Here is a 16,118-nt window from a genome sequence, read left to right as displayed (position 1 = left end):
ATAAATTTGTGTAAGTACGGCGCAATTTTTGTCAGAGAATTTGTGGAAATTTGGTTAGCGAATAGAACAAGCTGAAAAACATTAGAATCCGATCAAAAACATCAGAGTTTAACCATCGTTTCTCAAAATTTATGTAATTTGCGCAGATTCATTTCTATGGTACATGGTTGGAATGTTTTTGGTAATCCCGTTCACTATCATTGCCGCAAATAACACTGCTGGAGGTTTCTGAAAAGGGTTTTACCCTTTTTTCTTGACTTTCGGTTCATCCTTAATCGTCTTTATCAGTCGGATGAACGATTCGAGCATTGCGACGTCCAATAACCGTTGAATCCGCCCTGTGATCGGAGAGTTTCTTTAACTCGGGATCCGTATAATTCGCACAAACTCTTCATACGTGTTGCATAATGAGGTTTAAAATGCAGGCTGCACAGTCTGGTGCATGGTTAAATCGGCATATTATAACTGCATGGTACGCACACGCGGTATGCCTGTATGGGTGTGCGCACCATAAAGCCGTAAAAGTGGTGAACGTAACGTGTATATAAACCCCGTAGATTCAACGCATGGTAATCAGCGGTGGTAATTTCAAACCGGACACCCTGAAGCCGAAGGAAGTTGTCTCTCTGCTACTCGACGACGAGGAAATAGAAGCGAAATGTAAGTCGATGATTATTCTTTTTTTTGCCATTATCCACCTTATTGTTTTAGCTGTAGTCATCTTCTTGTTAATTTAGGATAATTGCTTGTTTTTTTTTTTTTATTCTTTCTAGAACTCGAGTTTTCCTTTTCGCGCTTATGCCTTTTATACCTTAACACAGCGTCGAGGATTTAATTTTTATCCGCAATCATCAGCAAACTAGAACACGCAACGGCGTAGACACCACATATACGATAGTAATTATTTATCAACCCCTGCAAGTCTGTTTAATAATACAGTAATTATCGCAAATTTTCATCGTCAAGCCTGTATTTTCATTTTTATTCATCGATCCGTTGTACGAAGATCATTCGTTCCGATTTTATTCAACCTCGTTACCCGGATACATTGATTAATCATGAACATCGTGTAACAGGCGTAAGATTAAAATATCTGAAGCGTAATTCATTTAAGAGGAACACATACACCGTATATTAGGGTGTGCCAAAAGAATATTTAAAAAAAATTTGTTTTTCAAACGTGCACCAAAATTGCGGTAGAGCATCTCAAATCGAATATCTCATCCAAATACGAGCTCTTAATATTGATATTTATAGGTGTCTGTTTAATTTTTTCCATTTCCCGTTTAAATAAATTTTCAAATTTTTTTTTTCGTAGACGGTTTGACTTATAAACTATCTAAATACAGATTCTTATAGGAAATTTCATGCTTCATATATATGCCTTCAACTGGAAGGCATATAAACTCGCAAGCGATGATAGCAAAAGTTAGTATATACATATATGTGTATTTTATTTGATCGAGCGTGCTGATTTGAAACTTCATATCACAGCGGAAGGATATGATATGATAAAACAATGAACCATGGCGATCGTTTCCGTGTCCGTCCAGCGATGAATTACGTCGTGCAATTTCCGCTTCTTCTGATACACATAATATTCAAACAAGCAAAATACTCCACGTAGCGAAAAAGCACTTGTTCTTAATCTTTCAATTCAACCATCCCAAAGAAAGTGAAAAAAATTAAAGGTAAAAATGAAAATAGTCCTCCCTATTAGGTATACGTAAGAATGATATATTTTTCAAACGCAGAGTGTCGCGAGTTCCGACAATTCGAGTGCGTTATTCACTACTTAGTAACAATAACGCCGAATAGTTGACCATAATGAGAAAGAAGGAGAAACTCGAGGAAAGAATCTAAGAAAGATCTTAATTGTTTTCGAGACATAATTCTTTGCTAGCTCCTCCCTGTCCTTGTGTGTGTGTGTGTGTGTGTGTGTGCGTGTATGTATGAGGCAACCGATAATTCGGCGGTTTCCTGAACCCGTAGTTAAAAGATATAACTTCTCCTCGTGGCATCATACGTATATGTATATGTATATACATACTGTATACAGGTACATGACTAAATGGCTAGTTCTCACGTTCGTTGAGCAGTTATTATATCTGTACCTCTGCTCTCGAGCCGTGCGCAGGAAAGAGAGTGTAGAATATTCGTAAATATTTTTGAATTGCTTAGAGACACGACGGTTTGTCAGCGTCTAGTGTCTTAATTAGATGTATGTACGTAGGTGCGCGTGTAACGCGGAGATGTATATGTTATATTTTCACGTATACGAGATAAATATGAGAGAGACACTGTATTTTTATTGAATAATCTTATGCCCATCTCGTATCGTATATATGGTTATCGATTATAATATACTTGTATCATGTAACTGGTTATTACATCGCTCACGATTGGTATGATATGTTCGTATTTTCGGCGGTAACGCAGGCCTTTAATTGAATCGTCAAACAATATTCGATTTACTCGAATGCCAGCTTTCGTGTCTCACGATAGCTTCGATTCATCGAATTTATACGATTTTTATCCAATTTTTATGTGTAGATAGGTATGTGCGAGCGAAGGTGCACCTTGTACGTTATAATATTCAAGGAATCAGTGGATAGATGTTTTTGATATTAAAATTCTCTTTACGTCGAATTATTGTATCTCGGAGAGTAATTTTCTCTCGTAATTTTTTTCACCTGTGAACGCGAGCCGCTTTCTTGCGCAAGTAGTCCCAAAACCATAATAATGCAGTTATGTATGTTCCGGGTCAGCAAATATCTTGCGAGGAAACGGAAAGTGAACGGTCTTCCGGATTTCTCGGTTTTTTTTAAAAGAAATTCGCTTCTGAATATTATCGCGCGATAAAACAAAATAAAAAAAAAACCATCCGAAGATTAACGATACCCTGTTAGGAATTGGAATTTACCATTTTATTGAATAATTTCACCCAGTCACAATCGAGTTATTTGAAAAAATGTCTTCTCCATTTGTTTTCTGTACCCTGGTCTTAGATTTTTCTGAAATTCAATGTCGGGGTTGCACCTTCTATTTGTTTCGTGTTTTTGTTTACTCAATTCCTCAGCAAACATATCCTTTGATTTTCAAAGAACATGTGATCTTTGAAGCGTAACGTACTCAATACAGAGACTAAAAATTAAATGGTACATGAAAAGCTAATAAAATAAGAAATTTCTTATTGGAGCTCAGTTGCGTAATTCTGTAAAAGTATGTTGTAATTTTGAAGAAATTTAATCGTCGTAATGCTCAGGCGCACAAGGTGCTGGAATTTTCGACACTGTGCTCTTTAATCATTCACAGCGGAACGGTCGAGTCTAAGTTCATTATTCTAATTAGGCTATGCTAATTTTGTGATAAAAAAGTGTAGGATACGGTATGTGTGCCGATTATGGAATTTTGTGCATATGTGCAGTCGATGTCAAAATTAGCAAATTTCTGTTCAATTCCCTCCTCAACACATTTGCTTAAGAGCTTTTTTTTAGATGAATTTTTTACTGTAACATTCTTGTCAAGGTTCTTTCGTATCTGTATTTTTTTTTTTTTTTTTACAACTGTGCGAATGCATTACGACGCAGGTTTTTATCGCACCAAGGCTGCAAGTATACGAGGACCGCAAAGTCGCAGATACAGAGATGCCGTTTAATTTCAGATAGCCAACGGAGCGAAGAGCGTAAGCAGCACATGGAAGAGATACGGCACACTGAGCCAACGAGCCACAAGGAGAAGGACCGGAAAAGGAAGCTAGCCTCGCTTCCGGTCAAGGTACCACGCGACGCCCTTAACGATCCCTTATTCAAATGATCCGTTCCATTTACTTCTCTTATTTATGCCACCGTTATACTTTTCGAAATGTTTGAATAATTTATTAAAATCATTTTGTCCGGACAATCAAACTACGGACGTTTGTTTCTGCTGAAGACTAAATCGGTGACGAGTCAATTTTGACGATCACGTTTCGACGACACTGCATTTATCTTGTTTTTTGTTTGGCCGAATCGATCAAGTCATTTTTTACAGCAGGACTGAAGCAATGATTCCAGTAAAGCGGATCAATTTAACTCGAAATCAATACAGCTACCATGGATCGATTCAATTTAGTTTCTTTTTCGTCTTATCATTATCTTATCCTCACGTATTTAACGTGAAAAAAGATTTCACTGAAAGCTGTAATTCTTATCGATTAATTCAATTATCATCCTAGTCTTGATGAAAATGATTACTCCGGCCAATGAATTTCCCACAATCGCTGGATGCAACAGAACACCCATGACAAGATATCTAAAATCAAAATATCAATTTCAATCATATGGTCAACCTTCCCACTAAATTTTACGTATATTCTCAATTTGTACAACCTTTCCTAATTTCTAAAGATCAACCTACAATTCACAACTTTGCTCGGTCTTAAATTATTAATTAATACTGCTCACCTTTTTCTAGGGAAAATAGTTGACAATTGATCACGATGCTTTCCTGATTCCAGAATGACTCGAAGAGATCCCACTTTGAGGACGGAGTAATCGTCGATGAAGCCTCCGATATCTTCGACGACAGCGCACCCGCTAGTCCAGCTAGATCAGAGGTGAATCTCACGAATTAATTCTTAAACATTGCGCTGATGCAAGTGCGTATGAGATACGAGTATCACTTTTAGCAGTTTTTGGCGAGATATACCTCTTTCTAAGCGCGTTTTTTTACAGTAAATCATTGATATTTTTAAATTTTAACTTCACCGTGTTACCGAAGTGAAGCATCTAAAGGTTAAAATCTGTACAATTTGTCCTGCCATTTCGAGAAATTTCCTGTTGTGATTACGTTACATTGATTTTGGTTGACTACTCCGTACTGACAACTGTAATCACACAAAATACTTACTGGTACAAAATATTCCTTGTAATTCGAAAAGTATTCAAACCGTTATTGTAACGATACTTGCATTTCACCAGATTTTTCTAGTAACCATAAAAAATGAATTTCTTCCAACACCTGCTTGAAAAATTCGATTTTCGTAGAGCGTGCGTAAATTACTCCATTTCCTAACAGTGCGATAAAACGACGTTGGCGCATGCGCACAATTCAAATGCTGTATTTTACATACTGGAGCTTTCTTTGGCGCATGCGCACTTACGAACAACTCAATTTTGCCCACTGTGTTATCGAGCGTAAGTTACCTAACCCCAATTTTCCACGCTTTCAGTCGCACCTTCGTTGCTTCTCAATTGAAACCTTCCTTCACAGGTGTTGGAAAAGAATAGCGTGTGTCACACACGTGCGGATGGGTGATATCTGACTCGTGTGATTACAGCGCTCGCCTTGGCTCGTGCTGCAAGATTCACACTAATCGGAAATCCCCAAATTCCCGCACCTGTAACACAATGTACTTCCTATTTCCTCAGTGCGCTGACGAACATCGATTAATAACGATCAAAACCGTTTTCAGGTGTCTCAGGGCAGCGCTTACATCCCTCAGGACGACACGAGCAACGAAGGACTCGTCGTCGATGTCGACGGACCCGTCTCGACGCCCGTCCATCACCCCCAAGTCCACGCCACCCTCCCGACGCCCGGGCCGATCGAACCCCCTAAGGTGTCGCGACTCACCCACCACTTCACCTTCGCCGGCTCGGTCGGATCTCGGGTCCGTCCCGCCGGACGAGGAACCAACAAACGGGGTCGTCCCCGGGGCTCCCGGAGGGGTGGACCCATCGGGGGCAAAGGACGGGGTCTCCTGCTCCTGCAACCCCCCGCGAGCCAGTCGTCGACTGCGCCCCAGGGGGACGCGGCGGCGAACCTGACGTCTGTCCAATCGCCGCACGGTGAGTGATCCAAATAAATTTCATTCGGTTCCTTTAGTACTTTCTAGGGATTTGACTAAACGAAGGGTTGCTCCCGATCTCTCTCTCTTTCTCTCGGCCGAGGCTTACCGCCTCTACGATGACGGGGGACTATCGGATTACGCGCCCTATTCACGGTCCATCAATTTTATTATAGATGTGTATTCTACCGCGGTCGTCATTCTGGTTATCAGCCTTCGCCGCCTGGCTTATTATTTTCGTCGGCTTGTTACAACAACGTCAATTTTATATTCACGCTTCTCGGAGGGATTTTACAAATTCTTTCTTGGAGAAAATCTCTAGTTTGTAGGTTTTTCTTTTTCTCCTTATTGATTTTCTAAGATGATTCGGATTTTTTTTTTTTTTTTATACTTCATATTCCGACGATTAGGACAGTGGAACAGTCGAATTACTGTTTGTAATAGAAAGAAAAACGATTCGCGCTATGACGTTATATCATTAATTTTCGACGATTAGTAATGAAGCAGAAAAGTGTTTCAATATTTTTCTAAATTTGATCAAAGTTAGACTTGAAACTTTTTTTTTCCGAGGCGATAAAAATTGACAGATATACTTTTTTTTACACATCTTTTCTCTCAACAATGTAAGGATAACGAATGTATTATTTTCTCGCGTCTTTTGTTATTCTTAGTGCCTGTAAGAATGACGGAAATATTCGAATAATGATTTCAAGTTCGGTTTAGTTCGTGCACATATGATTGCCATGACAGGTGAAAATTCGGGGGAGCGCGATTGCAGCGATTATCTTTCCCAGCGTCGCCTCCGAAGCGGTTATCTGAATCCTGATTAAAATCGACATTAATTAAACTTGATATTGTAACAATGAAAGAACCGGAAGCGATTACGCTTCGCATAATAAGTTCCGGTACCGAAGTCTCGAGCTACAAAGCGGATATTATACCTTAATAATTTGAAAGGCGAAGTTTCCAAGGTCCTTTATACCCGTACCAGATCCTTTCGGCTCGTGTCCTCGTTATCTAACTCCTCCGCCTCGTCTTTCAACTGTATTTACTAAGTGATCGCAATCATAAAAATGATACACGTAGCAAATTTTAGGCGCTTGAATTATTTCGCAAGTATATTATAACCTGCCGCGACCGGAAGTAACTCTCAGACGTAAAATACACGCTTACACACGATAGTCAGCGCAACACTCCGTGTGATCAGAGGGTCCCATTGTATCATCGACTTCTCATAGAAAAATTGAGAAAAAGGGGGAAATAAGTGTACCTGAACAATTGATTCCAATGTCTCAACCACAGGACTTTCTTGAAAAGATCGCAGCTTCGCAAGGTTTCAGTTTACGTTAGTCACGCACGTCACTTTTTCAGGCGTTGCGGCAATTTCGAGGAAGTTAGATATGACGAAGGTGTCAAAAAATTAATTGGATAAAGGTAGAACGATACTGACAATATGAATTAATCATGGTGTACAAATGTAATACAGTACACTCCAGACCATATACGGTGTGACGTGTGTAATCGTGGTTACAGGGACCGTAACGTAACGGAAGATGTACAATATTTCTATTTATAACGTTGATGAAATTACTGCATTTAGGCACGGATGCAATTTCGATGGAACCGCGGTGTGAGCCACGTTTCTGCATCGATGAGAGAAACACGGATTCGCAATCAGTCACGTTCCACTTGTTTTCCGAGAAAGTTTATTCCTCACAATATAACTTGAAAAAGATCATTTAAATACATTAATGAGACAAGACACCGCAATGATGACTGAGACTTTGGATCTTTCTCGTTTGTCAACGTGATCAATTCGTCAAGTAGCTTCGTACATTGCTCTGCGAATTATCGCCATCGTCGTTATTATTATGCCGTTTTGTCCGTCCGGATGGTTAACTTTGCCAATTAAAGTAACTAAAAAATCCCGCACAGTCGTCAACATCGCGTCGCCACTTTCTCTCATCGCTCATTAAAACCGTACACCATATAAGCAGTAAATTACCACGTTATTCTTTTTCATATTCTCATTACAGGTAACCTCTCATTATTCCTGTAACCGTTCATTTGGCGTAAAATAATAGTCGCAGGGAATTGAGCTGCACAGAGACAGACAGATCGCCTCTTTCCGAAATAACTATCGTCACCTTTCTTCAAAAGATCCCCGCAGTTTATGGGGAGGCTGCTCAGTGTACCGCAGTTTCCCTTTTATCCCCTCGATACAGGATCGAGCCCTTGATGCCCTCCGCAATCGGTCCGCTTCCCAGGGGAACCCCCTCTCTCCCCCCCCCCCCCCCCCCCCGCCGTTAAGGAAAAACACACCCCCCGCGATGAATCGACGAGCACATAGACGTGAATACGTACACAACCATGTGTGTAAGGTTACAGGCGTCTATGTAACACATAGAAATTCCCTTGCGAGCACATGTGCGCTCTGGGGGGAGTTTGGCCCACGTTTTTGACGGGGTCACGCCATGCGTCCTAATGTAGGAACGAATGTACGTTGCCGCCGAAGTGTTTCGATCGTGAGTCACCTTGATGCAGTCACCCGGCGTGTAAGTGCAGTTACAGGGCTTTTGCCGATTTCCCGACCTCCATAAGCTCCGGCTCCGATTCGTCGGCGTGTATTAAGGACGCCAATCGCCCCCGGTGAACTGGGTCTCTGCATACGGAGCTGCACGTTTACCTGTAAATCTCAAGGAACTAAGCCGTGACCTGCCGAAAGGTCATCGCGTCCTCGTCGCGGACCTTTCTAGGGCGAGCGAACGCACGATTTCTGCACTACGGTTGCAGATCAACTAGGTACGTACTCGGGATGATATCGCCGATTCGATGAACCAAATTACTGTTATTAAAATAACGGCCCATCCGGATGCTCGTATTGATAAGAAAGAAAAGGTGGGAGGCGTTATCAAACGTGAAGGTCTACAAATTTTGATAATTTTATCTTGGCGGGGGTAAAATGTGAAAAGATCCGAAAATAGAAGGGACACATAATATCGGGTTTTCGAAAACGTCAAATTGGTTTACAAAATTTTAAGCTGCAGAAAGTTGAATCATGGAAAAGTTAAAATGTAGAATGGTCAGAGTATCGAAAGCCGAAATACAGAATTCTGACGAATTTATTTTTTTCTTTTTTTATTCAATCTGAAGATTCTATATGTCAACTTTATTTACCTTGATCTTCCTGCATTTTGACTTTTCTGTATACTTCTACTTTTCACATCTTGAAATTTCATGAAACAGATTTTCGCGTTTTTGAAAATTCGATGTTCCGAGCCTTCTATTTTCTAATCCTGCTACATTTTGAAATCCCCACTCTTCTACGGTAAAGTTAATTCGCAGCTGCCTCTGCACGGAACGTAGGTACAGATCAGATGTCGATGATAATATATCACCCGACTATGAACACAGCAGCGTCAAAGTCAGCTGGACTTTTGTTCTTGAACCCTACGTAGCAGAAATTACACAGAGATAAGGGACGAAATAAGTTCATTCGCTTGTTTGACGTGGATAACTCTGTTCAAGAAACAGCTGCTTCTCTTTTCTCATTCGCAATCCTGTCACTACAAATTCGTTCGAAATATATAGTTCACTCAATTTCCACAATGAAGATTATCTTCTGATTGTACAGCAGATTTCCTGCCCTGATAAAATACCCTAACGTCGCCTCCTGCAGCTCGTATCTTAATACCTTGAAACCCTCACACTGGATTAAATCGGGGTCAATCAGTTTCTGGATTCGGTGGAAAATTGGATCGTTTTCGTAAGCTCGGCGTATTTGAAACCCAATTGTGAGGAATCTAAATGAAATATTCCAAGAAATTTCAACCACCGTCGAAATAATTATTTGCTTTTCAATTTTGGTCCAATACTTTCTACTTAATCACGAATTGTTAAAACGATCGTGAAACCGATTCCTAATAAATTGCACGATTTTTCGTAAAGATTTTCTCATGTTTCGTCGTCTTAATCACCACAATGGCGTTCACTCGGTACGAGACTATTCTCTAAGCCTGCGGTCGGGCCAAAGAGCAAAACGAAGGCAATAAAAGAAAAAGAAAACTAAAAAGAATCATCCGCTTCTAATTTCAAACAGTATTGTAATACGTCTTTCTGCTTGTCATCGGGGAACGCGTGTAACGTATACAGGCGAAGGATCCAGGCGGCTACGGGTAAAGGTATAAACGGTCAGTAGTTTGGTCACAAAGGAGCATTTCCGACGACGAAGCGATCTCGACGGACCTTCGGATCTTTTCTCGCAGCGTTCCGAACGTAGGGCACGAAACATTGAACATGGAACATGGAAGGTGGCCGCGCGAATCGCGATGCGAGAAGATACTCGCCTAGATACCAGGACGGCCAACATTCCGGGCGCCTCGGATCCGCTCCGTGTGTTCCTTAAGACTCCCGGATCACCGCCGAACGATCGGCGGTATATAATAATTCATTTGTACAAATCTTCTTTCCTCGAGAAGACAATTTATGCATCTACTTATTGCTGAGTTTAAAATTCGTTGTAGAAGCAATGAAGTTATCTTGAAATTTTCCTGACAATGAAAAATCTTCAGCGAATTCTAAGTCGTATCTTGATATCCGAGCATCGATTCGTTGCAGATCACTCTACTTTCGAAAAATGGTTTTTCATTCAAATGCAAATTTCGGTAAGAATAACAATATACTTGTTTCTTACACCGTCGCATAGAAAGGCATCGTGACGATAGTGTGAAATTTTTCAGCACCGGGATAAATCTCGCAGTAATATATTATATGAGAATAATGAAATTCCGGATACCCAGAAAAGTGATTGAAATTTTACAACCAGAAACTTTACCTGCTATGCAACATCATTGTTTACTTGATTCAGTAAAGTTTTTTGCTCTGAAGAATTTGTATTTAATTGACAAAATCTATAGTTCGATTTGTCAGTAGTAATAAGTTTCTTCAAATCAAATTGAATCATATTGTCAATAAAGTTTTAGTAGGTTCGTATATCTACAATTTATAATGTAATGTATAAACTGAAATTTCTCGAATTTGGAATTTCAATAAAATCTAGATAACCATTAAAAAAAAAAAAAAATCCGGATCTTGCATGTTCAGAAATCATCCTACAGTGAAACCTTCAGATCGTTTCCTTCTTTCGGATCCTGCTTATACGAGGAAAGACTTTTTCATTGCATAGACGTAGCTATTGCCAGAAAGACTCTTGGGAAAGTTTTAAAGCGCAGAATTATCGCAACTCACCTGGGCAGCGGGTTTGACAGTGACCGGAACACGGGGTTCCCGAAGATGGCGGCCTGCAGGCGAGCAGCGACGACGAGGGAATTTAATCGCAGAGTGGGAGGATAGGGATAGGGGGGAAGGAGGGCAGGTCGAAGGTCAGGGGCCTCCGGGCCGCACGCTGATACAAGTGTCACTTAACCACGAGTCAATACCTCGCATGGATTCGCCTCTCTGCCTAGGATCTTGTCGTTTTTCTCATCCTTTGATTAATAATTTCTCTGAAACCTCGGCATATCCAGGATTTCGCACTTACGGAACCCAGGCGCCGCCAAACGAACCGCGTAGAATCACGCGGAGTAGGTATCTCGTTTTACGCTTGGAAGAATACCAGCCGCGTTACAAAACAGGGACGGAGCTGCACAAAATTTTATCTTCGAGTCTGCAGTGCGCCGCTGACGTGTATAATAATTGGCTTTAACGTCTAGCCTAGACGATGATATTCCTGACGCCATCGGGAAAACAATTATACCGAATGAGAAATTACCACGTTTCGTTGCCTCAAAGTTCAAAACGTATTTGTCGACATTTCGTTTTTAATTCTATTGTTACCTACCATGCGAACTGTAACGGAACGAATTTCGAAACACTTGGTAAAGTGAAGTGTTCTTTCGAAGTATTTCTAATCATTTACAATGATAAATTATTCCACGCCTCCGTAAGATCATTGGAATAGAATCTTGTCAGTGGAAATTGCACGGGGCTCAAACGGTCCGATGACCTCGAACTATGTTAGGTAGCTTAAAACCAATCTGTTGCAATGGCTTTCACCACTTCTATATTCATAGAATTCCAATCAGTCCATCAAGAAAATGTATTACCTACTTCGTACCCTGTTCATAACGAAAAAAAAAACACACCGTATGCAGGATTTGTTGGGAAACCCTGAGGTATTCATAACCTGTTGCCGGGATTTGATTTAGCGAGGATATATTGCTCGAACGATCAAAGTATCTGTACGCTAAATCCCCATAGAAGCCCTTCTCGATCCGTTTTTCCTCGCAATAATTTTCTAAATCGGCTTTCCCCCGATCGACGCCGGGTAGGTATTAGGTGAACCGAACTTTAAACCCGTCTCTTTGCGCATGGCACGTGTTCTCATCCCAAGGGGATATTCGTATGCGGGTTTATTCTACGCAAGGGAGCCCTCGTGTATCGAAACGCTTTGGAAACACGTGCCGTGGAAGGAAAGGATCTCTGACTGGTATCCGAGATATGAATTCGTTCACGAACCGTCAGAAAAGATAACTTGCAAGTCAATCCTGATCCTGATCGCTATATTATGTTATAAAAATCTGTGTAGCACGAACTGCGGAATCTTTGCTAACGAAGTTGAAGAATTTTCAGTACGGAAAGTCCTTGTATAATATGGTGACGATATTATCTCCCGTTAGGTGCAATGATGGTGCATAAATCCCGGACATCCTGCAGGCACAATACGTGTCTAGTTTCGTGCCACGTGGCGGTATCGAGTGAATTATAATGGTGTGAATTGCTCGTACCTATATGAGTCGTTCCACCGCTTTCAGTTTAATAATCTACTACGTCTACAGTACCTAGCTACCTATAATACCTACCTGCAACTTACTCTCTCGAGTCTCGCGTCGTTTTATAACTCTATTAGATGTTTCTCCGTGGCTACTTGCACCACTACAATATACCCTTTGGTATCTAGTTACATTAATTTCTACGTGTTCCTTCTCATCGCCCGATGCGTTAAATCCTCGTGCGAGCCTCGCGTCCTCGGTTCTATCCCGTTATTAATATCCATTATACAATATGCGGTTTATCCATTCTTAGGTCCATGTACAGTATAATCGTGAACATTGAAATCCGTCTTGGGACCTGGACATGTACGAAACATAGTTTCACGCAGTTTGTTTCACGTGAAATTCACTCGCAAATTTTCGACCGTTCTCAGTAGTTTCGCGTCTAATTTCTCCTCCTTGTTTTTTCCCGCCACGTGATGACGCCCGTTTCGACATTCTCATTGGCATTCGGTGTTCGTAAGGCAAAAGGACGACGGTGCATAACGTTCAACAGTGACCTGGTCACCCGGTGTTGTAGTCACGTGACCGGTGACATCGATTACCAAGACGATAAGCATGTTTTGATCTCGACTCGGCCTCTTCTTGCAACTTGGTCCAGTCTATGGATGTAACGCGGATGCTGCGCGTCTGACGCACGCGTATGCTTTGCGGATCTCGCGATTGACGCCGTGCATACAATGTGATTCTTCAGCTTTGTTTGTGATGTAGGCATATATGTTTGTACCTATGTTTGCGGACGATGTCGGGAGAGATGACAATGGATTATACGAAGATACGGTGATGATTCACAGATACTGTGAATTTTTTTAAACGTCCGGAATACACATACCTGTATACTTGAACGAAAAAGGACTGCATGATGATTCGCGGTGTCGAGGTGAAGTCACTCCTTGGTCATCGATGTATACGCCTATTCCGTACATGCGTCTGGTACTGTGTTATTACACGTAGAAGATGGTCGGTGGAAATCGTCTGAACGTCATTCGAATCGAGTGGTAAAGCTTAGGAGGGAAAAACCGAATGAAAATAATGGTTTAAAATTTATGGTAGTCGCGACGAGTCGCTGGACGAATAATCATTGCTGATCGATCGATCTCTGACACACTAGATTCTGGCACACGAAGTGACGCAGCTTTTACTCGAGAACTACGAAGGCTAGTCATCTCTTCGAAATCGCGGAGAGATGAACGCCTCGAGATAACGTCAGGGAAGAATTTGTGGCACTGGCAGACTTCCTTCTGTGGTCTATAATTCTTATGCCGCTGGCATGATCGAGACAAGCGAATTGCAAATCTGAGACGCTACGGACGTCGCATTACATGCCACAGCGAAATATTCAACGAGGGTGAATCGCGTCGGTCTTTTCCCTCCTTTTTTCAGTCTCGAGGTCTTCGGCTCACGAAAGACGTTCGAGAACTTCCGGAATTTTTTAATCTCGCGTTCTGGTTTGTAAACTTGAATTCATGATCCTTGAATTCTCCCGTGTAACACCTGCAGCTCTCGCTCTCGCCTCTGATTATTTCATCCTTCGCTATGCTTTACGCAGGCTTCTGTTTTCATGGTCAAACGATTACGTCGATTGATTTTCATATTTTTCAGCCTGTTGAATTATAATTTTTTTTTTTTTACTTCTTTCCATGGATTATTCATATTTTTGTATCACTCAGCTTAGCTTGAGTATTCGAATTCAATCGACGTCATATTCTTGTACATAATGAAATTTTAGAATTCCCACTAAAGTTTATCTCAGATCAAAACAGTGAGCGATCGGTAGTAAAGAAAAGCTGTTGTTTGAATTGAAATTTATTGTAAAATTCGAAATTTTTCACTTTATTGGCTGTCAAGTTTCGCCTCCGATGATTTGATTTTTATTCCAATACATTAATAATAAGATAAATAAATTTAAATTCCTACTATTGTACGGTTATCCATAAAAAATTACCGCGTGCTTCGAAGTTTTGTAACCTTGCGAGTGGGACTGTTTTTTTATATGTCTCTTTACTTTATAACGAACAAGAGGTTTTGGTATAAAATTTCCGATCAAATGGGTCAATTTTTCATAAACTTGCGTCGTCGGTTATTTTGATCGCGATCAATGATCTAAAACAGACTCGGTATATAAGCTATGAATTGAGTTTCAATGAAAAAAGTGAAGTTATGTACAACCATACCGAATTCACTTTCATAAAAGTATACTTTAGAAATTACATATTGTTTACAAATTCTGAACAAGGTTTATTACCTCGCAAACAAAGTTTCCAAATGCAAAATTTTACCGCAGTTAACACGAATTATAGTTTTAGATATAGGTATACACGGCATACCGATGTCGTAAAAGCGCGCCGCGGGATATACATGTATAAAATATAATATAAAACTAAGCATTGCGTAAAAACGATGGTATAAAATTTTCCCCCATATGGCGCCGCAGGATATACGGGGGAAAGCTTTGTCGTCCTATCGATGAAGTCGAAGGCGGGGGTCGGGGGGTCGGGGGTAAGGGATTATCCTTGCGGGGGTCGGGGTTTCGCCTCGATCCTTCGACGGCCTCGTGTGTGGCCCTGCGGGCAGGACGAGTTGCCCGGAGGGGTTCGAAACGGGCGCATCTTCGATCTTCGTCAAGCGACGGATTGACAATTGACAAACGACGTCGGTCAGACCTCGCGGTTAACAAGTTGGTCCCGGTGGAGGAATGTCTGAAAGTCTCGGCCCGCCCGACGCGTACCTTATAATCCTTTTCTACCGCCGTTCGTACGGCATTGAATTAAGGATTTTCGATTCCGATCGGAGATAGTGCCAACTTCGACGCGCGTCGTTGTTAGAGCTGCCTTTCTTCAGATCTCATCTCTGATCGGCGACAGTTTGCTTCCTCCTCCGTTAATATCTTCTTTCTCTTCGTTCTTCGTGGATTTTTTTCTCCTACTATTCGTTTTTCTTTTCTCTTTTCTAACTCCTTTCCGTTTACCGTTTCATCGTTCCTACATTGTAACCTGCAGTTGCCAATACGTCGTACAGGTTACTGCCATTCATCGCAGCTCTCACGCCACTTTGACTCTAGCTTCCATTCGAAATGTTTTGCTTGGACGATGCAAAGTTCGTGATATCACCACTGTTAGTGACCAAATGTTTTGCGATAAAACAACTCACCGTACGTCAAAGGAACTGATGAAATGGTCAGAGGTGCGGGTGAATCTATTTCAGTTTTAATCAAAATCCATGACGTGTCATTGATGTTAGGAAACGAGGTCAGCCTAGAAGACGAACGCTGCACGAGTGTTCGGTTTATTTTTAATCGTGGAATACCTGCGGGGAATCCGAGCTTTACTCAAGACTCGCGAGAATCGCTACGGAAAATTGAATTACTGTACAATTATATAAGTTGTTGTAGCTGGTTTCTTTCAAAGTATTTTCCAAAGAATCTCGCGGTATGTAATTATTCGTCAGACAGAGAATGG

The 16,118-nt window shown here is 41.2% G+C and overlaps 1 protein-coding gene across 4 annotated transcripts in view; it reads left to right on the top strand.

Annotated features, from left to right (window-relative positions):
• Ino80 (chromatin-remodeling ATPase INO80) overlaps positions 1 to 16,118 on the top strand; it is a 39,007-nt gene that overhangs the window by 20,696 nt on the left and 2,193 nt on the right. For 3 of the 4 annotated variants that reach the window (XM_046622760.2, XM_046622761.2, XM_046622759.2), the window contains 4 exons: positions 558 to 660; positions 3,665 to 3,777; positions 4,499 to 4,597; positions 5,456 to 5,831. In XM_046622760.2, the coding sequence (XP_046478716.1) occupies positions 558 to 660; positions 3,665 to 3,777; positions 4,499 to 4,597; positions 5,456 to 5,831 (691 nt within the window). Of the gene's footprint in view, positions 1 to 557; positions 661 to 3,664; positions 3,778 to 4,498; positions 4,598 to 5,455; positions 5,832 to 16,118 lie in introns of those variants that run through there. The other variant, XM_069135844.1, reaches the window with a different exon arrangement.

The sequence above is a fragment of the Neodiprion pinetum genome, chromosome 4 (assembly GCF_021155775.2).
Source record: "Neodiprion pinetum isolate iyNeoPine1 chromosome 4, iyNeoPine1.2, whole genome shotgun sequence".
NCBI classification, from domain to species: domain Eukaryota; kingdom Metazoa; phylum Arthropoda; class Insecta; order Hymenoptera; family Diprionidae; genus Neodiprion; species Neodiprion pinetum.
Note: the sequence above shows the minus strand (reverse complement) of the source record. Positions and strands in the feature narration are given on the sequence as shown.